At 43.5% G+C, this 25,117-nt stretch overlaps 1 protein-coding gene across 2 annotated transcripts in view; it reads right to left on the reverse strand.

Moving 5' to 3' along the window:
- The window catches only part of SYT1 (synaptotagmin 1), a 160,979-nt gene that overhangs the window by 133,350 nt on the left and 2,512 nt on the right, over window positions 1-25,117 (reverse strand). For both annotated transcript variants that reach the window (XM_075274373.1, XM_075274371.1), the window contains exon 2: window positions 4,764-4,948. In XM_075274373.1, the coding sequence (XP_075130474.1) occupies window positions 4,764-4,948 (185 nt within the window). The remainder of the gene's footprint in view (window positions 1-4,763; window positions 4,949-25,117) is intronic.

Raw genomic sequence — 25,117 nt, forward strand, 5'->3', positions numbered from 1 at the left:
ATCAGCTGCTATAAGTGTATGGATGCCTTTAGAGCAGAGGTGTATGTACTTCTGAGGTTCTATATATGTTCAATATTTTACACGTTCACTATTTTTACTAGGTTTGATCCGCTGGCAGATAAGCTTAGATACAGTTGTTAGTACAACCATACTACTTTCAGATAGGCTGATACAGGGGTGAACCTACCCCTTTTGCGACCCGAGGCAATCTACAGAAAGCCCCCCCCTGAGGAGGGGGCGGGGAGAATGGGTGTGGTCGAGCGAAGGGGGCGTGGTGGCGCGAAGGGGGCGGGGCTTAGTGCCATTCGCAGGCAGAGAGCAGGCACGGAGATGACCTGCTCTCTGCCTGAGCGTGAGGGGAGGCTACTGGAGCAGCGCTGCTCCAGTGGCCTCCCCAAACCACTGCTCGGTTCTAAGCCAGTCCAGGACAGCTTGTCCTGGACTGGCTTAGGTAATCAAAAATGCCGCCCTCCCTGGGGTCCTGACATAGCGCCGCCTGAAGCGCTCGCTTCAGGTCGCCTCATGGGAGGTGCGGCGCTGGGCTGATATAAACTGAAAACTAGCGCCAGTTGATGATGATGATGATGATGATGAACACAGCACTTGTTGGCATCATCCTTTAATAAATTGGAGGGGACAACGATCGCTACTACATTCCTTCCCCATGCAATTGTTTTTTTTTTATTTGTGGGCACCACCTCCCTGCACATAAAAGGTTAGATCACCTAATAAACAAGAACCTTCTCATTTCTCTGATGAGCACTAGCATATTTCCTTGGAATTGAGTACAAGTGCTCCCAATAAATGGTTCAATTATTTGCCTGATAATAGTAATATTAGTAATAAAAGACGTATGTAACACAATGTATTATTTAATTTGTGACACAATTTAGCAAGGTGTTAGAACAACCTGTAAGTGATAACAGTCTTGTGATATTAGAATTTATATCAGGTGGATCAGGGCTTATTGATGGTAGCCAGTCGCAAATGAACCCCATTGTCAATATAAAAGAGTTTTCAGAAAAACAGCATTATTACTAGTGAATGTATCATTCCGTTAGATTCCAACACAACATATCTTATTGGTCACCTTGGGCGTTAACACTGTTTTAGGCACCTTGTACACAACCATGGGCTAGTTCAGTGTGCAATCTGGGTTTTTCCTGGATAGCACAGTGACCCATTCATTTTTGTCGAACCACGCACGTGACCACGTATTACATGGATCAGTGGTCAGGTCCTACTCCTGTCCGATTTTGTGGCCATGCTTCTGCGGCCCCATGTATTAAATGAATATGGACACTTAAGCATGGCCGGTGCACAGGCAACACACAAATGACATCCATGTGCCACCCGTGCATCAACCGTGCCCACACATGGTTGTGTGCAACGGGCCTTAGAATTACACCTACATACATTTAATTGTGTTATATTCTAGGAATTGATCATTTGATGAAGGATTAAAAAGAAAGAAATAATTAGGTTTCTGCAGAAAGAAGGAGATTGGTTATTCTGCTGTGATTGCTGCATGAAGAGAAACATCCCATGAATACTGTTATTTCTTTGTAAAGCGTGATTAGAAATGATGACTATTTCAGCATTATGAGAGAATGGCATCAACAGATTTATTCTAATAGCTAAAGAACAGAAACATTAAAGACATAAAAACATATTTTAATTAACAGAATCATAAACATGAAAAACATATGTTAATTAAAGATCTACAAAGCAAAAAACAAGTGATTTCTTGTATTTAGTCAATTTGTTTGTACATGTTATTCTGGGCTATGGTTTCTTCATGTTCTCCTTAGAACCATTAAATAGAACGTTCACCTTGGGTATATTAGTAAACTGAATTATTAGAAATTCTACAATGCATTATACTACAGAGAGGAATAGGGCAGAGTTATTACAGGGAACTCTACAGCAGCAGAATACATAAACCCTTTACCTGTTTCTTTTAATGATAAAGGGTTGTTGCACTATGCTAGTGTCTACAACAATGTGTTCACTATTGTCTATTACCCACAATTACCCATAAACCTTTGTCCAAAGTACAGGAAAAAATTAGGGCAGAAGGAGCACTGGTCCAAACGTGAATTTTTCATTAACACACAACACGTTTTGGGCTATGCATCCTTTCTCAAGTGTTAATAATGAATTCACGTTTGGACCAGTGTGCCTTCTGCCCTCCTTTTTCCTGTACTTTGGATGTTTCCAGAAACTGACACCAGCTGTTTTGGTGTTTCCTAGGCTTGGCCACTGCAATGGTTGCCCCCACCGGTTGGAGGCACCCCATTTACATGTCTACATAGTGTTGTGAGCTATTGTCACAACCACCTAAGGTGAGCCTTATACCATTATTTTGGTATTACTCCTTCTGTAATGGTATTACGCTATTAGAGCTTGGTGCTGTGTGTTTTTTTTTTCTTCAACTCTTGTGGCTGTTAATAGGGAAACAAGGATTAATTAATAAATGATTAAACAATCTATGTGAAGAAACTGGCGAGCCAGTCAGATCTGCAGCCGATTTAGCATTATGTGTCCTTTTCAACACAACAAGTAATGAAAGTTGTTACCAATAAAATGTATCACACTTTTTTCTATTTTGTAGATCTTAAAGCTGTTCTCTTACCACTCATTACTTTGAATTTTTAGTATTCCCCATAAAATAACAATTCTGGAGAAAACTGAAGAACTGAAAAATGTTGTGCACTTTCTATTACTCCCCCTACAAATATATGAATACGTTGATTCTTGTGAAAGGGGCATCGATATGGTACTGTCAATGCCGACTCCATAGTATTAGAGTATGTAGGGACACATCCCCAGGTGGTAACACTCAGTGGTCAGTTTGTTCCTAAATTTCTAGGAGGAATAACTGAGGAATGCAACACAGAGTTATAAGAAAAGATTACTTAGAATTTTATATATACATGTATATATTACAACAGTTTTATATGTATGTATGTATGTATGTATGTATGTATGTATTACTACTTCTCACACACATATTTTGCAGGTTTAGTCAAATTCATTGTAGGAAAACTCATGTTTTAGCATCTTTTAATAATACGCAAATTCAATTGCTTTACAATTACTTCACATCTAGTTTTATATATGTACTCTAGCCATATATGTGACAGTAACGCTCAATAAAATCATTTTTACTACTCCTAATAAATGTCTCCCAGTGAAGTAATGTTTACAAAATCGCATCAATAGGAAATCAATATGCAATTTGCTTTGCCTCATTTAGACCTACAATATATTTAATGTGTAAAATGGCCAAGATATTTTGTTATAATTTCGCTACATATATACAACTCATAGTTTAACCTGCTGTTATACAGTATACTATATTACGTGTGATTATGGCTACTGGTTCAGAAGTTAGAAGTGCAAGAGGAAACCAAATGATTTGCCTGTAGCGAGACCAGGAATTTTAGCTACAGCTCCCTTTGTGTGAGCAAAGACCACTGGGTCGCCCTGCAATTCCTTCATTCATGTTAGTGAATAGATTTGCACTGTGAACCCAAGGTTTGCTGAAAACTGAATTGAAGCTGTTTGTTGCATGTGCAGCTTGTTCCCTGGCGATTTTGATAACCATAGTGATTCCTATCTCACTTCTAACTGCTCAAAAAGGCAAATATTTCAGACTTTTCTAAATAAAGCAATACAGCCATTCCAAGCCATTAATTGTACTATGCAGTAATAATTTAAAGGGAGACCATTGGAGCCCCATTTCCATATAAGTGGTTCTTTTATTGAATGTGCAAATGAGGGGGAATGTGCTATGTCGGGAATCTAGAGCTAGGACCAAAGTCCTGAAGTATGTTTCCCTTCATTTTCATATGATTGAAACTGTGATTTCGACCAAAATGGGGCTCCAAAGCTGAATAACAGAGATATATTTGTAAAGTTTAGAAGCACCTATCTAAGGTACTGGGATGAGGACTCCATATATATATGGATCCATTTATATTCAATTATTTATTTAGATGCCACATATCTTAAAGTGGATATCTAGCCAAAATATATTATATTATGCCATTGATGCAATTTTGAACTGTCAACAATTTGAAGAACGTAGGGATTCTATAGAGTATTTACGCAGAGATTTACAGGAAATTTGACTTAAAAATCTTAGGTTCTGTTCACATTTCCCCAAGCATTCCAAATAGTCTTTATCTTAAATGGACACCGGCTGGAAAGCAGTTTTATGTTTCCCTCTATTGACTGAAGTCTTCAGTGCAAAATGGATCCATCAATGGAAAGCTTGCCAGGAATGTGAACAGAACCTTAGTAAAATAAAGCTCAATTTGCTTAGAAATTTGTATTTGATTCCAGTAACAGAAGTTAGTTTATTGTGAACAGAGTTCTAAAAAGTTCTTTTATTTGAGAATCAGTATAGTAGTCTGACATCCAAGTGATCTTCCATACAACACATGAAAACATGATTTTAACATCATTGTCTTTAGGAGTGAAAGAGGTGGGGTAGAGAGCACTGTAGAATTTTAAGGTTGCACTTGGGTGAGTTGTATTGTGGGCTTCGCATATGGCCTTCACTTGTTTCAGATACTTATATTTAAAGAGGACCTGTCACCAAGCATGGTAAATGCCATATCATTTTATACTTGGTGACAAGTCCTTTAATATAAAACTAAATACATGTGTTCATATAAAATGGGAATTGATGGTTTGCTAGATAAATATATGCAGGATGTGATTTGCACCATCAACTTAAACATGGACTTGGTTACCTGGTCTTTCATGGTCTTGCCTAAATCTTTTACATCTTTCATATTAATAGCATTCTTCCCACCCTTTTCTTTGCCCTTCTTCTTATTCTTCTTTTTGAACAAGCATTTCTTGCACACGCAGAAGCAGCAAGTGAGTATCAACAAGACAGCAACTATGGCTATTGCGATTAAGGCCCAAGGTGGCACTGAAAAATAAGAGAAGAAGATGAATACAAGAAATACCACTCGGAGAGTTGATCTGTTATTCTATAGGTACGTAAAATCATATAACAATATTGATATAGATTGGTGTCGGGGTGGAGGCAGAAGCATAATACTATATGTAATGGAATGTCAAACTCAAATGAAACCATCAGAAAAATACTCCCTGAAATAAGAGACCTAGCAAGTAGCATACAGTATTGCATTGTATTAAGTCTCTGTATGCTGCTGTAATACAGATGTGTACTAGAGCCTCAAATCATTGCTATTGGCATTGTGTTCATTGAGGTGGCGGCGGTCATGGTAATAATGTTATTGTACCCTTACTCAAGGTCATTTGTGCGCTATATTGGAGATGTTCTGTATAAACTGCGCATATTTATCTGTGACTGAATCTGAGAAAGGAGCCATTCCATGTGTGACACTATAATGCACAATATGACGTTCACTATCACAGTAACAAATACTTAATAGAACAATTACTTCAATTCATGACACTGGTTACCATGGTTACAGGCGATGAGAAACTCACAGTTAATGATGGAAGAAAATTAAGAGCAAATTGCAATTCAGAGATAAGGATAAAGATAAAGTTGCGCTGGCGGACTCGTAACGGTTAATACGTTGCATAGAAAACACGGAAGCCTAGTAGATGTTGGTGTTGCAAGTTACAATGAATAATTTGTATGTCGCAACAAGGCCCCGCTACTGTAGATGTTGAAGTCGTGCGGATGAAGGTTACACAAACATTAGCTCAGGTTGTGTTGTTACTATTCAGTGCTCCACAAACACATCAGTAATAATGTCATCGCTGTGTAATGAAATGTAAAGACAATCACAGACATTTTGACATTTGAGGGTTTTTAAACCACTCCGAAGCAGTTGCTTAAGAAAAAAAAAGATCTCTACAAGGATGTACTGACACATAAAGCATAATGTGTCCCATCAGCGCTCAGCAAACTGCTGCTCCTTTCTGCTTGTGTGATTATATGCTAGAATAATGATGAAAGGCAAAATCCAAAAAAACCATCTGCGAACCGAACAATAATAACAATGCCTGCCATCCCACCGATCATTTCCCTGCCTATCATACCTTTGCAGTTGAATTTAAGACACTTTTCTAAGATTCTATGAGCAAAAAAAGGAAAGAAAGCAGGATGCTGCTGATTCATGCAAAAGACGGTAATAGAGACTGAAACGGGAAAATTGCTTCTTTAAAGTAACCAAATAGGGTGGAAATTATGAGGGCAAGAGACCTTATAGGATATTTTGGCTTGAAGTTAGAATGTCTTTCCAGAGAGAATGAACATTTTCCATAGATGGGATTCATTTTAATCAGTTACCAATTATTAAAAGGGAAAAACACATGCCCTTTAATGTTTCGTTGTTCCTATCACCTCCCTGCTATGACCGATAAGGCCATGCAGTATACATGTCAATCATAGCAGGAGCAGAAAGAGGGACTGGGTTCTGAAAAGCATAGCTTTTTCTGCAATGAGAGGAATGGTAATGCGTTCGTTCCATCAAACAGCCTATTAGCATATAAGGAAAAATCTCAGCAACCGAGGCACCAATCGGTAAGCAGATAAATGTGTTTTGTTCATAAAAACACTGGCTATGTGACTATGCTTATAGGAAAAGCACAGAGAGAAATGCGACCTGGCGTCTGAAGATGTAGTACTTGGCTCAGGGATGTAAATTATGTAAATAAGCTGCAGCTCTTACCCAGGGACCAACCTACTAAGTAGAAGGTAGTAGTATAAGGACAAAATAAAATAAAAGAAAAAAAAGGGAATATTTTACAGCACTTTTGAGTGATGAGGAGATACTAGGAATGTGATAAACACACTTTACTGGTTCCAATGGGACATACAGAGGCACAAGGGCAACACCGAGTCGGCATCGTCATCAAGCCACAGATGTGATGTAGGACAACACCTGGAAACCAAAACTCAGGTTTGGTTCCCAGGTCTGCTCCTACACCCTCTATAGCCATGACCCTGGAAATCGATGTGAGATCAAAGAAGTTTATTCAACCTTGCCAGTTCCGGGCTCCTGGGCCTGGGTGCGACTGCACCCTATACACCACCACAAATTTCAAGCTACGCCCCTGTAGGAGTGGATAATTCATCTAGCTGTCTACATCCGATTTATCAAATGTGGCTTTTTAAAAGATTGCCACAATGTTGCACAAGTTTGGGCGTGGTATAGAATGTAGAGTACCATCTGAAGACAGACGTGTTTAGACTTAAAGATTAGAGATGAGCGAACACTAAAATGTTAGAGGTTCGAAATTCGATTCGAACAGCCGCTCAATGTTCGTGTGTTCGAACGGGTTTCGAACCCCATTATAGTCTATGGGGAACAGATACTCGTTAAGGGGGAAACCCAAATCCGTGTCTGGAGGGTCACCAAGTCCACTATGACACTCCAGGAAATGATGCCAACACCTCTGGAATGACACTGGGACAGCAGGGGAAGCATGTCTGGGGGCATCTAACACACCAAAGATCCTCTATTACCCCAACATCACTGCCTAACAACTACACACTTTCCACATTCAAAAAAACCTCTATCAAAGTGGGAAAATACCTGGAAACCTTCTTTACTCCCCAAATGGATGGACACAAACCCCAATTTAAGCTCAACAAACAGTAACAACCACCCCTTTAAATCACGTTCCCCATGACAACCACAAATGGAATAGGCAATGGGAATTCCAAAAGCCCTCACCCTTAACTGTCATTTTGAGTGTGTGTGTGTGTGTGTGATGTGGTAAGACCTTCCAAAATTCACTTTTCTAGCCCTTAACATGAGCCCTTCCAAACAAAGTTACAGGACCTTAAGCTGTGCTACCAGCAGAGATTGAGGCCCTTGGCATGAGTAGAGCCTTGCACCAGCAGTGTTTTTGGCACTTAGGGTGAGTTGAGCCTTGTACCAGTGTGTGTCCCTTAACATCAGACGGGCCCTAAGTTCTGCGCTTTGCACAAAAGTTCCACATTAACTAGGCTGAATGGTACAAAGATTAGTAGGCCCGAGAACCAGGAACAGGTCTTGCAATGGCTGTCGGATAACGCTTAAAGCACATTGTCCACCAGCCAGTCAGCCTCTACCTCCTCTTACCCAACAGTCTTGTCCTCCTTCCACCCAAAATTCCCAATCTTCCCAGAACAATAACCCCAACTGTCCCTGCTCCCCAGAGCTGTTCTCCCTTCCTTTGACTGTACCGCAACCTGCCCCTCCATTTCGCGATTCCACGGACCTAACAGACGAGTATCTGTGTCCAGATGCTCAAACACTAGAGTCTCCTCCATCTCCGGTCGATTTGGTGGCGGATGACCAGCAACCCACCCTCATTGACGACGATGAGATGCAGTTGCTGTCAGGGCAGCCAGTTGACATGCGCATTGTGCAGGAGGAGGAGGCGAGACAGGAGTTGGAAGAGGCGGTGGTGGACGACGAGGACACCGACCCAACCTGGACAAGGCGGATGTCAAGCTGGGAAAGTAGTGTGGATGTTGAGGCAGGTGCAGCACCAAAAAGGGTAGCTAGAGGCAGAGGTCAACAGCTTCGCCGAAGCCAGGCCAGACCCGGAATGTCCGAAGATGTTCCCTTTTGTACCCAGCCCAGAAAAACTCCCCCATCGAGGGCACGTTTCTCGAAGGTGTAGAGTTTTTTCAAGGAATGCGCCGAGGACAGATATAGTGTCGTCTACACAATTTGCCTCTCGAAATCGAGTAGGGGCCCTGAGAAGAGCAACCTGTCCACCACTTCAATGCACCGTCATTTGGAATCCAAGCAATGGAATCAGTGACAGGCAGCAACGGCAGGACAAACGTCGCCCGCCGTTCATGCCACTGCCTTTGCTCACAGTGCTGGCGATGCACTCCAGAGGACGAGCCAGGACATCACTTCATCTGCCTCCGCCACTTTGTTGACTTCTCCCTCATCCTCCCCTGTTTCTGTCTTATCTCCTTCTCCTGCACCATCAAAGGCACCATCAGGCGCTTCTTTACAACAACCCACCATCTCTCAGACATTGGAGCGCCGGCAGAAATACACCGCTAACCACCCACCCACGCAAGCCTAGAACGCCAACATCGCTAAACTGCTGGCCCAGGAGAGGTTGGCGTTCCGGCTTGTTGAAACTCCCGCCTTCCCGGACCTGATGGCAACTGTGGCACCTCACTATGCCGTCCCTAGCCGTCTCAACTTCTCCCGGTGTGGCGTCCCCGCCTTGCACCAGCACGTGTCACTCAACATCAGGTGGGCCCTTAGTTCCGCGCTTTGCTGCAAGGTCCACTTGACCACCGACACTTGGACAAGCGCCTGTGGTCAGGGATGCTGCTTATCTTTAAGGACAGGCAGGGTGAATGTGGTGGAGTCTGGTCCCGGGGTGCAAACTGAGGTACCCTATCTCCTCTCCCAGGCCAAAATTCATGGCAGGAGTAGACTGAAACCCTACGACGCTGCAACCTCCACCACAGCTACTAGCGGCAAACGCTAAAACACTGGTGTGGGGAGACGTCAGCAGGCGGTGCTGAAGCTCATCAGCTTGGGGGACAGACAGCACAGTGCCTCCGAGGTCAGGGATGCCATCCTGGCTGAGATGGCATTTTTTTTCCCTGCTACACCTGGGGCCTGGCATTTTTACGCCTGTGATAATGGCTGGAACCTGGTAGCGGCTCTGGAGCTTGCCAGCCTCCAACACATTCCATGTTTGGCCCACGTCTAACCTAGTGGTGCAAAGTTTTTTGAAAACATACCCAAATGTACCGAAGCTACTGTTGAAAATGTGGCGCTTGTGCGCCCACTTTTGCAAGTGCACAGGAGTCGCTGCTAGTCTAAAAACACTCTAGCAAGGCCTGCATCTGTCCAAACACAGGCTGTTGTCCGTCATTCACACACGCTGAAACCCTACAATACCATATCTTGAGCAGGGTGTGTGAGCTGCACAGACCTTTGATGGAGTTCCATCTACAAAACCCAAGGGTTCCTCAAAGTCAGCTCCCAAAGTTTCTGCACCATGAGTTTCCAGGGGTGGCAGAGTTATGGCTAGGGGTAGAGGCATGGATAGGGATGATGTCTAGGAGCAAAAGCAGTGTGGATGTGGAGGCAAGCTAAGCAGGAAAAACTGGGGGTACAAGCTAAGGCATGGACTGGGGTGATGTCTAGGGGCAAAAGCAGTGTGGATGTGGAGGCAAGCTAAGCAGGAAAAACTGGGGGTACAAGCTAAGGCATGGACTGGGGTGATGTCTAGGGGCAAAAGCAGTGTGGATGTGGAGGCAAGCTAAGCAGGAAAAACTGGGGGTACAAGCTAAGGCATGGACTGGGGTGATGTCTAGGGGCAAAAGCAGTGTGGATGTGGAGGCAAGCTAAGCAGGAAAAACTGGGGGTACAAGCTAAGGCATGGACTGGGGTGATGTCTAGGGGCAAAAGCAGTGTGGATGTGGAGGCAAGCAAAGCAGGGAAAATGGTGGCTAGAGGCAAAGGGATGTCCATAGGCAGCAAGGGCAAAGATGCAAAACTCTCCCCTGTTTCAAGAATTTTCCTGACTTGTCTCCCCACAAAACATTCCTGGGAGGAGGGCTGAAACACCACCCTCCTCCTCCTCCGCTGTTAGATTGACCCCAGCTACGAGCTGAAAACGCTGCAACACTGGTGTGGGGAGACGTCAGCAGGCTGGGCTGAAGCTCATCAGCTTGGGAGACGGACAGCACACTGCCTCTGAGGTCAGGGATGCCATCCTGGATGAGATGGCAATTTGTTTATCCCCGCTGCCCCTGGGGCCAGGCTTTTTTGTTTTGTTGGAGGGCTCTGGAGCTTGCCAGCCTCCAACACGTTCCATGCCTGGCCCGCGTGTTCAATGTAGTGGTGCAATGATTTTTAAAAACATACCCCAAATTAGCTGAGCTAAGGGTGAAAGTGCGGCACTTGGACACCCACTTTCCCAAGTCTACAGTACCTGGAGCTAGCCGCAATACACTCCAGCAAGGCCTACATCTGCCTGAAGCACCTACTGTTGTGCGAGGTCACCACACGCTCTAACCCTAGATACCGTATGTTCAGCAGGGTGTGTGAGCAGCAGAGACCTTTGATGGAGTACCAGCTACAAAACCCAAGGGTTCCTCAGAGTCAGCTCCCTCACTTTCTGCACCATGAGTTTCCATGGGTGGCAGACTTATGGCTAGAGGCACAGGCATGGATAGGGGTGATGTGTAGGGGCAAAAGCAGTGTGGATGTGGAGGCAAGCTAAGCAGCAAAAACTGGGGGTACAAGCAGCCGGTGGCATCATCACTGACAAGCACAGCTGTCTGTCAGCTGACAGGCTGACTTTCACCAAAATGAACAGACAATGGATAGACTCATCATATACATGTCAGTTACATGACAAATGTAGTGCAATTTGCAAGTCCAAGATGGGTTGGAGATCTGCGGAGAGGAATCTCACCACCTCTTGCGGGTGCCATCATTTGGAAGGCAAGCCCTGGGCTCAGTGGGTGAGAGCAAGCGCAGGATAATCGTCGTTTGGCCTGGCGGCCACTGCCTCTCCCACTGTTGACAGGGCTGGCGCTGCAGTCCAGACCAGCAGCCAGGACACCTCCACATCTGCCTCTGACACTTTGGGGAGTTCACCCTTATCCTCACCTTTTCCTGCCATTTCTCCTTTTGCCCGCGCCATCATGCGCCTCTTCCCAGCAACTCCCCATCTCCCAAGCCTTTCATTTCATGCTAAAGTACAGCGCAACCCACCCACATGCCCAAGGCTTCAACGGCCTCATCTCAAGAAATCTGGCCCAGGAGATGTTGGAATCCCGGCTGGGGGACACTCTGCCCTTTTTGGGCAGAGTGTCTACTGCGCCACCGCACTGTGCCGTCCACACCAGCACTTTCCCCCAAACATGAGGCGGTCCCTAAATTCAGCGCTTAGCCCTAAAGTTCCATGTGACCAGTTACGAATGGACAAGTGCATGCGGACAGGGACGCTACCTTTCAATTTGGGCACAGTGGTTGAATGTAGTTGAGGCGTGGACCGGGTCGCAAAATGTGGTGGCCTGACTTGTCTCCCCACACAACATTCCTGGGAGGAGGGCTGAAACACCACCCTCCTCCGCTGTTAAATTGACCCCAGCTACAAGCTGGAAACGCTGCAACACTGGTGTGGGGAGACGTCAGCGGGCCGTGCTGAAGCTCATCAGCTTGGGGGCCAGACAGCACACTGCCTACAAAGTGAGTCATGCCATCCTCGATGAGACGGCAATGTGGTTTTTGCCACTGCACCTAGGCCCAGGCATGTTGTCATGTGTGATAATGGCCGTAACCTGGGATTGGCTCTGTAGCTTGGCAGCCTGCAACATATTCCATGCCTGGGCCACGTTTTTAACTCATTGCTGCTAATCATTTTAAAAAGGTACCCCAATGTTCCTGAGCTACTGGTGAAAGTGTGGCGCTTGTGCGGATAGTTTTTAAAGTCTATAGTTGCCGCTGCTAGCCTCTATGCACTCCTACAACGCCTGTACCTGCTGGAACAACGGCTGTTGTGCGACGTCTCCACACTGCTGGCACTAAACATATCATGTGTTGAGCAGAGTGTGTGAGCAGCACAGACCTTTGATGTAGTTCCAACTCCAAAACCCTCGGGTTCGTCAAAGTCAACTCCCTCAGTTGCTCAACCATGAGTGGCCATGGGTGGCAGACTTATGTGAAATCCCATCCCATCCATTGCACTGGACACAAAACATTAGCATGCGCTCAGCACAACTTCGGATATGGCAGCTGCGTTAAGCAGGGTGCAGGGTACAACACAGACCAGGCCCGAGCACCAGGAACAGGTGTTAGAAATACTGCAGCATCCGCCATTTCCTTCCAATTTTGGGGTTTTGGACCCGCCACCGACTTGTCTGGACCTAAGTGGGGATCATGAGACACAGTTGCCATCAGGGCAAGCTGTGGTCATGTGCGGTTTGCAGTAAGGGGCCAGTGCGCAATTGGAAGAGGAGTTGGTGGATGACGAGGCCACCGACCCCACATTTACAGGGGTGATGTCTAGGGGCTAAAGCAGTGTAGATGTAGAGGGAAGCTAAATCAACAAAAAACCTGGGTAGAAGCAAAGGCATAAACTGGGGTGATGTTTAGGGGCTAAAGCAGTGTAGATGTGGAGGGAAGCTAATTCAACAAAAAAAAAAAACAGGGTAGAAGCAAAGGCATAAACTGGGGTGATGTTTAGGGGCTAAAGCAGTGTAGATGTGGAGGGAAGCTAATTCAACAAAAAAAACGGTAGAAACAAAGGCATAAACTGGGGTGATGTTTAGGGGTGAAAGCAGTGTAGATGTGGAGGGAAGCTAAGCAGCAAAAACAGTGGGTAGAAGCAAAGGCATGCAAAACTCTACCCTGTTGGAAGACTTATTCCTAGGTCTGGAACACGTTAATGGCCCCCCCTGGACAAATTACTGCCACTCTGGGGCCTAGTGTCATCAGGAGGGACAAGTATAGGCGCATGTTGTGGGAATACCTGGCCGACACCAGCTCTGTCCTCTCCGATCCCTCTGTGCTCTACAGCCTACACTTATTTTCTCATCTTTTTTTCTGCACTGCACATCTCTTGCCTGCTTCCTTTGGGATCTTACAAGTGGTGGTCCACTTACAAAGATGGTAATTTCACTAGACAGTGTAACGGGAGTAGCTGAGGGATCGCTGTCTTAACCACTTTTTGGCACAAAATTAACTTCCAAAGCCAAATATGGTGCAAGTATATGATGCAAGGACACCTACACACCTATCTCTGACACATTGGGGAGTTCACCCTCATGCGCCCTTTTGGCCTGCACCATCATGCGCCTCTTCCCAGCCACTCCACATTTCCCAAGCTTTTCATTGCAGGCAGAAGTACAACACAACCCACCCCCATGCCCAAGCCTTTAACAGCCTCATCGATAAACTGCTGGCCCTGGAGATGTTGGTGTTTGTTTATGCTTCTGGAGACCCAGGCCTTCCGTCAGCAGATGGCAGCTGGGGCACCTCCCTATGCTGGGCCTAGCCGTTACTACTTCTCTTGGTGTGCTGTCCCTGCCTTGCGCCTGCATGTGTCCCATAACATCAGTCGGGCCCAGAGCTCTGCGCTTTGCTGCAAGGTCCACTTGACCACCGACACATGGACAAGCGCCTGTGGTCAGGGATGCTGCAGTGCTTATCTTTAATGACAGGCAGGGTGAATGTGGTGGAGTCTGTTCCCCGGGTGCAAACTGGGGTGGCCTATCTCCTCTCCCAGGCCAAAATTCATGGCAGGAGTAGACTGAAACCCTACGATGCTGCAACCTCCACCCCAGCTACTAGCGGAAAACACTGTAACACTGGCATGGGGAGATGTCAGCAGGCCGTGCTGAAACTGATCAGCTTGGGGGACAGACAGCACAGTGCCTCCGAGGTCAGGGATGCCATCCTGGCTGAGATGGCATTTTTTTTTCCCTGCTACACCTGGGGCCTGGCATTTTTGCGCCTGTGATAATGGCTGGAACCTGGTAGCAGATCTGGAGCTTGCCAGACTCAAACACGGTCCACGCATGGCCCACGTTTTTCAACTTGTTGGTGCCATGTTTCTTTGAAACCTACACCATTGTGCCTGATATACAGGTCAAAGTGGGGCCATTTTCGTAAGTGAGAACTAGCCTCTGCTAGGCAGAAAACATTCAGAGCACACTCCTCTCATCTTCGCACCGTTGGCTGGCTGAGGAAGACGAGGGGGTTGGAGTGGCATCTGATGTCCCTGTCCCACACGAGGCTAGAGGGTGCACTTCAGTGCATCCCATTGCTTCACCACAAATGGTGTGAAGGGGAGTGGAAAATGGAGGAAATGGAGAGTGACCCTTACAGTTGGGGCCAGCAAAGGCATGCCAAGTAACACACTGGCACACATGGCTGACTTCATCTTGGGTTGCTTTTCAACACATATTTCACATCATGAAGAACAAATAATACTGGATTTTTACAAGCCTCGAACCCCGGTCTAGGTCTAATGTCTGTTCCTTTCTTATATTAGGGGAGAGGGAAAAAAAATTACTTCAGTGATATGTTTAGCGTACATAGACTGACTATTAATGTGCATCCCACTTAGTGTTGTTAGGGTTACACACCGTCACAACCTGGCTAAAGCTTCTATAGCTGTTAATAAAGTCAACATAACTTTACGGTATCCAAAAAGACAGCTGGTACCGACAGAGAGCAAGACAAATGTCAACCAAAGCTGTGAGCTCTGAACACCCACAGTGACTTTGGCGTCATCATCATTATAAGGGAGCGGGTGGTAATAAATAACTTGGCAGTGCCTAAAACCCAAAAAGCTTATACAACTATATTTACATTAAGATACACAAATGACACTTTTCAGTAGCATGTCATGAGACAAGCTGATAAGCTCTTCCTTTGTGCAGTGCTATTTGAAAGTTAAACGCTGCCTTTATTTTAATTCTGGAGAAGGTGCAGACATTAGATTTAGAACATGTTGTCTTCATTGTCCAAATCCTCTATATAGGTAACGTGTTTTTCGGGCCGAGCTGTCTGGGAACGAGCTGGTGCAGCACTGACAACCTGGGTGAATATGGCAAGAGCCTGAGATGTAGGGTGAATGAATCCCCAAATTATTTGTGGAATTCCCAGTGAGACAATGGCACTATCTAGCAGTAGCAAAAATGCATGAACTGAGTTTGCACAGGGGTTCTAGTGCACCCTCGGCTCTGCTACATCAGATTGCTACATCTGATGTAGCAGTGCCGAGTGTGCATCAGATGTGTAGTTGAGCAAAACTGACTCAGCACTGCTAAGTCTCTGCACTCGACCAATCAGCGCTGGCTCTGCCGGAGGAGGCGGAGTCTAAGGTCGGACCTGAATGGAGACTGGTGTGGAGCGATCTTAGACTCCGCCTCCTCCAGCAGAGCCAGCGCTGATTGGTCGAGTTCCGTACTCTGGCCAATCAGCACTGGCCAATGCATTTCTATGGGGAAAAGTTAGCTTGCGAAAATCGCAAACTGACAGGGATTTCCATGAAATAAAGTGACTTTTATACCCCCAGACATGCTTCCCCTGCTGTCCCAGTGTCATTTCAGGGTGTTGGTATCATTTCCTGGGGTGTCATAGTGGACTTGGTGACCCTCCAGACACGAATTTGGGTTTCCCCCTTAACGAGTTTATGTTCCCCATAGACTATAATGGGGTTCGAAACCCATTCGAACACTCGAACAGTGAGCGGCTGTTCGAATCGAATTTCGAACCTCGAACATTTTAGTGTTCGCTCATCTCTATATAGCAGCAGCAAAAATTGTGGGTGCACGTAACCCCAATATATTCTTTGAATTCCCAGTGAGACAATGGCACTGTATAGCACTAGCAAAAATTGTGGGTGCACGTAACCCCCATATATTCTTTGAATTCCCAGTCAGACAATGGCACTATATACCAATAGCAAAAATTCTGGGTGCATGTAACCCCAATATATTCTTTGAATTACCAGTCAGAAACTGGCACTATATAGCAGTAGCAAAAATTGTGGGTGCACATAACCCCAATATATTCTTTGAATTCCCAGTGAGACAATGGCACTGTATAGCAGTAGCAAAAATTGTGGGTGCACATAACCCCAATATATTCTTTGAATTCCCAGTGAGACAATGGCACTATATACCAGTAGCAAAAATTGTGGGTGCACGTAACCCCAATATATTCTTTGAATTCCCAGTCAGACAATGGCACTATATACCAGTAGCAAGAAATGAGGGTATTTGTAACCCCAATATATTCTTTGAATTCCCAGTCAGACAATGGCACTATATACCAGTAGCAAAAATTGTGGGTGCACGTAACCCCAATATATTCTTTGAATTACCAGTCAGAAACTGGCACTATATGGCAGTAGCAAGAAATGAGGTTATTTGTAACCCCAATATATTCTTTGAATTCCCAGTCAGACAATGGAACTATATACCAGTAGCAAAAATTGTGGGTGCACATAACCCCAATATATTCTTTGAATTCCCAGTGAGACAATGGCACTGTATAGCAGTAGCAAAAATTGTGGGTGCACGTAACCCCCATATATTCTTTGAATTCCCAGTGAGACAATGGCACTGTATAGCAGTAGCAAAAATTGTGGGTGCACGTAACCCCCATATATTCTTTGAATTCCCAGTGAGACAATGGCACTATATACCAGTAGCAAAAATTGTGGGTGCACGTAACCCCAATATATTCTTTGAATTCCCAGTCAGACAATGGCACTATATACCAGTAGCAAAAATTGTGGGTGCACGTAACCCCAATATATTCTTTGAATTCCCAGTCAGACAATGGCACTATATACCAGTAGCAAAAATAGTGGGTGTATATAGCCCCAATTCTATTGCTAGGGGACTTGCAGGGTATTTCTGAGGTGAAGGTGGGGGGGCACACCGTTGGAACGGGGATTTGGGGTGTATATATGGGGTATACGGGAATACACTGTCAGTGTGTTCCATTCAGGATCCTGGGAAAGCTGGGTTGCGGCGATTGAGCCCGTCAGTGCCACGTTACACTGACAAGCTTCTCCCTGGAATTGAAGTTATATGTAAGCCCAATATATTCTTTGAATTCCCAGTGAGACAATGGCACTATATACAAGTAGCAAAAATTGTGGGTGCATGTAACCCCAATATATTCTTTGAATTCCCAGTGAGACAATGGCACTGTATAGCAGTAGCAAAAATTGTGGGTGCACGTAACCCCAATATATTCTTTGAATTCCCAGTGAGACAATGGCACTGTATACCAGTAGCAAAAATTGTGGGTGCACATAACCCCCATATATTCTTTGAATTCCCAGTGAGACAATGGCACTATATACCAGTAGCAAAAATTGTGGGTGCACGTAACCCCCATATATTCTTTGAATTCCCAGTGAGACAATGGCACTATATAGCAGTAGCAAAAATTGTGGGTGCACGTAACCCCCATATATTCTTTGAATTCCCAGTCAGAAACTGGCACTATATACCAGTAGCAAAAATTGTGGGTGCACGTAACCCCAATATATTCTTTGAATTACCAGTCAGAAACTGGCACTATATAGCAGTAGCAAAAATTGTGGGTGCACATAACCCCAATATATTCTTTGAATTCCCAGTGAGACAATGGCACTATATACCAGTAGCAAAAATTGTGGGTGCACGTAACCCCAATATATTCTTTGAATTCCCAGTCAGACAATGGCACTATATACCAGTAGCAAAAATTGTGGGTGCACATAACCCCCATATATTCTTTGAATTCCCAGTGAGACAATGGCACTATATACCAGTAGCAAAAATTGTGGGTGCACGTAACCCCAATATATTCTTTGAATTCCCAGTGAGACAATGGCACTATCTACCAGTAGCAAAAATTGTGGGTGCACGTAACCCCAATATATTCTTTGAATTCCCAGTGAGACAATGGCACTGTATAGCAGTAGCAAAAATTGTGGGTGCACGTAACCCCCATATATTCTTTGAATTCCCAGTGAGACAATGGCACTATATACCAGTAGCAAAAATTGTGGGTGCACGTAACCCCAATACATTCTTTGAATTCCCAGTGAGACAATGGCACGATATACCAGTAGCAAATATTGTGGGTGCACGTAACCCCAATATATTCTTTGAATTCCCAGTCAGACAATGGCACTATATACCAGTAGCAAAAATAGTGGGTGTATATAGCCCCAATTCTATTGCTAGGGGACTTGCAGGGTATTTCTGAGGTGAAGGTGGGGGGGCACACCGTTGGAACGGGGATTTGGGGTGTATATATGGGGTATACGGGAATACACTGTCAGTGTGTTCCATTCAGGATCCTGGGAAAGCTGGGTTGCGGCGATTGAGCCCGTCAGTGCCACGTTACACTGACAAGCTTCTCCCTGGAATTGAAGTTATATGTAAGCCCAATATATTCTTTGAATTCCCAGTGAGACAATGGCACTATATGGCAGTAGCAAAAATAGTGGGTGTATATAGCCCCAATTCTATTGCTAGGGGACTTGCAGGGTATTTCTGGGGTGAAGGTGGGGGGGCACACCGTTGGAACGGGTATCGGGGGTATATATCGGGTATACGGGAATACACTGTCAGTGTATTCCATTCAGGATCCGCGGAAAGCTGGGTTGCGACGATTGAGCCCGTCAGTGCCACGTTACACTGACAAGCTTCTCCCTGGAATTTAGCTCTTATAAGAGCTGTTGGTTGTCTTCTCCTTCCTATCCTAGCCTGTCCCTGCCTACCCAGAATCTAACCCCTAGCTAACTGGACGGAAACCTCCGTCCCCGGTGAATTGCAAGCTCAGAATGACGCGAAGCTGGGCGTCGCTGTTCTTTTAAATTAGAGGTCACATGTTTTCGGCAGCCAATGGGTTTTGCCTACTTTTTTCAACGTCACCGGTGTCGTAGTTCCTGTCCCACCTACCCTGCGCTGTTATTGGAGCAAAAAAGGCGCCAGGGAAGGTGGGAGGGGAATCGAGTAATGGCGCACTTTACCACGCGGTGTTTGATTCGATTCGAACATGCCGAACAGCCTAATATCCGATCGAACATGAGTTCGATAGAACACTGTTCGCTCATCTCTATTAAAGATGCGTTAAATTAACATACAACATTTTATACATTTTGTGCAAATTACATGAAAACTGAAATTCAGCGTGCCCATATCACCGATGAGGCTTCATCAATGACCCTGGACACATGCCGTCACAGAAAAGTTCCAGATGCCAGTTCTGGCGCTCTTCTGTGACCTCAGGTACTCGAAGGAGGAAAGACACAGATCGCCAGATGACATGAGGAGGCCATAAAGAGGTGATGGATGTTGAGTATAAATATTTTTTCCACCTCCAATGGGCCTAGATCTATTATACTTTGGAATCTGAAGAGACACCAGAGTATAACAATTTCACGTCTGGCTCTATCTGAACAAGTTCGGACTGGACCAAACCAGAAGATCACTTCGTATTAATACTGGATGAAACAAATCTTCAGAGGTTCTCCAATCTTTACTGAGGACTAAGAGATTTAGTTACAATGGAGGTTCTGAAATATACAATTAACATATCCCTGTAGTCACAGAAAATGGAGTACTACATTATGAGATGTACATTATTTATACAGATATATACGAAAAACAAAAACGCTAGTTTGTGAACTCTTTACTTGTAAAGCCAATGCAATTATCCCAAGCTTTTATTTCCATTTAGAAGAACGTATTACTTTTCGAGATTCTGCCTCTGCAGACTTTAACAAAATATTTTAAAAGACGCCTGTAATTGCTGTTCATTGTTAGTGGAGAATAAATGGAGATATTTCTTCATGAGAATGTAAACAGCATTCAACATCTTTGTTACTTATCAGCTAAAAGGGTTTCAGAACATTCGCACAAGCGAATGTTAGTCACCATTTTACTTCTTTATTATTCTTTCTGCTTTGCATACATATTTCTTTAGAGAAGAGAACATGTAGTGATGTTTGGGGTAAACAAGAAGGCTTGTCATAGGAATTTCACGGATTTGCCCTCGAAACCCTTGATTTTATGCAATAAACAGCTGATGAGCCTGTAAGTAAACTCATGCAAAGTATGTGCCAAAATCTCTATAAGAAATTTAGTGTACGAAAATATGACTAAAAATCTTATCCTGCAGTCCAACAATACATTTGATGCAATAGATGCTGGATGCAAAAACAAAGTGGTGAGACATTGCATCTACAAATGTGTTCACCTTTACCTTACTAAATTTGGTTATGAACTAATATTTTTTGTGAAACCGGTTCAATACAATATTATTACATGGTAGAAAAACCCTGGACACCTTATGAATTGTAGGTGTGTAAGTACATGCTTCTCAGTAATATGCACCCAAGCAGCCTCCATCATATACCTCCATGCCTGCCTAGTTATTATGGTCTTTTTCCAGTGATATGATTTCTAATTATGTCACTTTCAGAGTATTAGTTTTGATTTTAGCATAGGGACTTGCAAAAGATGGGGATCTGCAACATGGATTGGACGATATTATATTTTGGCCAATTAACTAGCCAGACCTTATTATGTTGGTTGAGGGAAAATGGGGTGCTGGAGCCTGTGCATTGTACATATCTAGGTGCTGCACAGCCTGCCTAACGTACAGTATGAGTGTCATTAATAGGCTGTCACTAATACCTATATAGACTGTTAATATTAAATTTCAGATATATCTAATCAGTGTGGGTTCAAAAAATAAAAAAATAATTCGTTTGGTTGAACAAAGAGTAACCACACATGCAGTTTTCTCTCTGATGGCAATGGCAAACCAAACTCCCTCTTTTTAAGATGAGACTAATAGTAACCCTCTATAATGCCCATGGCAAAAGGGTTTTAGTATTTAAGAGAGTACCAAAGTCGTACACTTCAACTTTTTTTTATGTTTAATCAAGTTTTATTAAAGGATTTTTGAATACAGGGAACGGGGAAAACAAGAGTAAAAAACAAATAAATGCAAATAAAAATGAGGCTCACAGGCCTCGCAAAAATAGGCGCCAACCGGGAGCACCCCAGGTACAACCAAACATGGGACATCAGCATCCGACAAAACACTCAGAGTGAATAACTCAGGAACAAATCAAGACACGACACAACGAAGGGGACATAGGAAAGAGACGGGAAAAAAAAAGGGGGGATAGAAACACACAGACAGACGGACAAAGATGGAGAACACAAAGGGAAAAGGCAAAGGAGGGAGAAAGGATGACCAATGCAGAGGAAAGTTATGAGAAAAAGGAAGGGAATTCAGAAGATTCTTGAAACATGACCAAGGGCCGCCACTTCAACTTTTTTTATGCACATTGCACTTATGTCCAATCTGTCCAATTATCATTATTAGCTGTAATAGGAATTTGTACCCCCTCAGAACATAACAAAAAAAATCTAGTCTTTAGAAGGTGTTGAAATAAGGTAACCACAACCTCCGATGAACAACAACACATAAACTATTCAGTGTCATTATTGCTTTAACAAAAACTGGGCAAAAGTTTTCAATGTGTGAAAAATTAAGTAAAATTCTGCCACATGACTTTAAGTAGTAAGTAGCAGCCAAGTGTAACTGATGAAATGCCTTTGTTTAATTTATTATCAGCAATTATTTCCACCATTATTAAAGAAGTTTTGGCAGTTTGCTGATCTAGAGCATTCAGGTACATGTTAACAAAATGCCATGGAGGAAAGACATCAGTAATGATCTTAGAAAAGCAATTTTTGTTGCTTGTCCAATTGATCTGAGAAATGTTATAGAGCTATTTCCAAAAATTTTAATTCTTGATTCTACAGTGAGAAAGATTACTCACAAGTGGAAAACATTCAAAACAGCTGACAATCTTCTCAGATGTGGATCTCCTTGCAGATTCACCACAAGGTCTAAAAGGAAATGCATCCGATTTCTCGACTCCAGAGTGCAATAAATATTTTCTTTAATTTATAGTAGGAATGTACAAAAATGACTTCTTAAGGCAAAGCTTTATAATTTTATCTTATTTATATATGTTCCTTAATAACATACTGATTCATTTCTGCTCTGAGATGGTTCTTTGTGTTCAGAGTTTGCATATGGAGTTAATACACTGACTTTTATAATTATTAAAGAACTTGATTTAAAAAGTTAAATTAGAAATGTCAGATGAAGCATGACTACCAATTCAAGGCTGTCAAGGAAAGTGTGTAATCTGAAAAAGTACATAGTTATTTCATAGCGGGAACAATACATTAGAAGATTTAGTATTGCAATTTGGACATGTCAGATTTCGTGATTTCATTAAAATGAGCAACAAATTAAATTTTCTCTGTGAAAAATATTTAACATCTAAAGTGCCACTACTAGAAAATTTCCAATGAACCAAATGTGCATGTTACATAGCAAATAAAGTATTTCTACAGCACACATATATGATACAATTGTGAAAACTAGGTTTGCATTGATATTGCATGACTTTATTGTACACATAGGTCTGGTTAACATTGGTTTTATTTATGGTTTATTGTGTTGCAGAAGGGACTAGAAACATAAAAAGATGACATCTATGACACAGCTACCTCCAGTCTTCTGTATGCCCGTTTCCCTGATCGACACCTATTTGTGCTAGGTGACCACAGCAGCCTTTTCACAGAACTCAGCGGTGGCCTCTTCACAAATGGCACATGAATGAGTTTGACTGTAGTGATCATCTGGCACAGACAACCAGGGTACCTTTCAACTGAGGACCAGAGCTACTGCTGTTGGCAATAGAGATCCGGGAAGAAGTGAATCCTTAGCTAGAGTTCTTAGTTTTAATTAAAATGCATTGTAATGGTCTTGGAACACTGGGACCTATTCATTTTGTAACCTCTAATATTCAATTATTGCTAATTTGTGATTGTTTCCTTCATTTGTATCAACAATTCATGAGAATTGACATTTAAAATGTATCAAATGTCTCATTATTTAGAGCATACCTCCACAAAATATAATGTCCCAAAGTGACCTTCAAAAAGTATAATGTCTCATAGTGGCCCCTCCACAAAGTATAATGTGCCATAGCAGCCCCCCGCACAGTATAATGTCTCATAGTTGCATGTCCACATGGTATAATGGCTTATAGTGTCCTCTCCACATAGTATAATGTTCCATAGTGGCCTGCACATAATATAATGTCCCAGAGTGACCTCCAAACAGTATATTGTCCCATAATAGCCCATTAACACAGTATAATGTCTCATAGTCGCCCCTCCATATGGAATAATGTCCAATAGTGGCCCTTCCATATGGTATAATGTCCCATAGTGTCCTTCACCAAGTATATTGTCCCACAGTGGCCTCCACACAGTATAATGATCCATATTGACCCCTTCACACAGTATAATGTCCCATAGTGGCCCCTTCAAAAAGTATAATGTCCCATAGTGGCCCCTCAACATAGCATAATGTCCCATAGTGGCACCTCCACATGATATAATACCCAATAGTGGCCCCTCCACACAGTATAATGTTAAATAGTGACCCCCTTCAAATAGTATAAAATCCCATATTGGTCCCTCCACACAATAAAGTATCCTATATTGGCCCCAATGAATATACCAAAAAGTTCAGGTTCAGTCGAACAGGAAACTTTTGAGGTTCACCTCTCACAAGATATTATTACTGTATTCACTGAGGTCTCTTCAAATCCCAGAGTATAATAAACAGAGACTCACCTTCCCTAGACTACTGTGTTGCTCCCTGTTCTCTTCAGCACTTCTGCCTAAGGACAGCAACCACTAATTCTGTGTCAGGGGCCACGTTGGCATAATTAGGCGTTATGACTCCAAAGTAATCTCTGATGCCCTATCAGCAGTCTCTGATGTCAGACAGAAGAGCCAAAGAGAACAGAGAGCCACACAGGAGTCCAGGGAAGGTGAGTAACTTTTTTTTTTTTTTTTTTTTTATGTACTTCACGTCCCCTGGGCTTTCACTTATTATATTTTGGGACTGTAGAGGTCTGTACTCTGTATTTAGGGAGTTTAATTTTACTTACCTCCACTGGGGATTTTTTCAAGCCAGACCTGGGGGTTGCAGACTGGCTCTGACTTCAAATCATATGTTTGGAACTAGCACTAGTGTCGTGGGTGGCCTGCCTTCACGCTACTCTCCAATTTTCATGTATTTTTATATTAAAACCAGCCAAAAGGCAGAGGTAACTACCAGTAAAAACAGGAGAGGTGGAGGAGTGACCCCGAAGGCCAGGTGCTGGTTTGAACACATGACCCAGGATTGGTACCAGATTAGAACCCCCAGGTCCAACAGAGGAGGTAATTAAAACTAAATTCCCTAGATAACCTCTTTAAGGACTTTGTTTTCTAATGACAATAATTCAATACAAAATTGCGACAAGCTGCAAAAACCCTTGAATAGCTTCAGTTCAAAACACAACCACTGGGGGAGCATATAGATACATATTGGATAGACAGCATATCACTTTGTGTTAGCATATCAAAAAAACTGCATGTCTCTTGATACCCACTTCTGGCCATGTGCAGCCAATAGAAAGGCAAACAAATCTGTAAATTTCTAGGAGGAACAGAGGGTGCAGATATTTTCTAAATCAGACATATATAATACACAGTCTTTAA

Source organism: Leptodactylus fuscus, chromosome 5 (assembly GCF_031893055.1).
Source record: "Leptodactylus fuscus isolate aLepFus1 chromosome 5, aLepFus1.hap2, whole genome shotgun sequence".
In the NCBI taxonomy this organism is placed as follows: Eukaryota; Metazoa; Chordata; class Amphibia; order Anura; family Leptodactylidae; genus Leptodactylus; species Leptodactylus fuscus.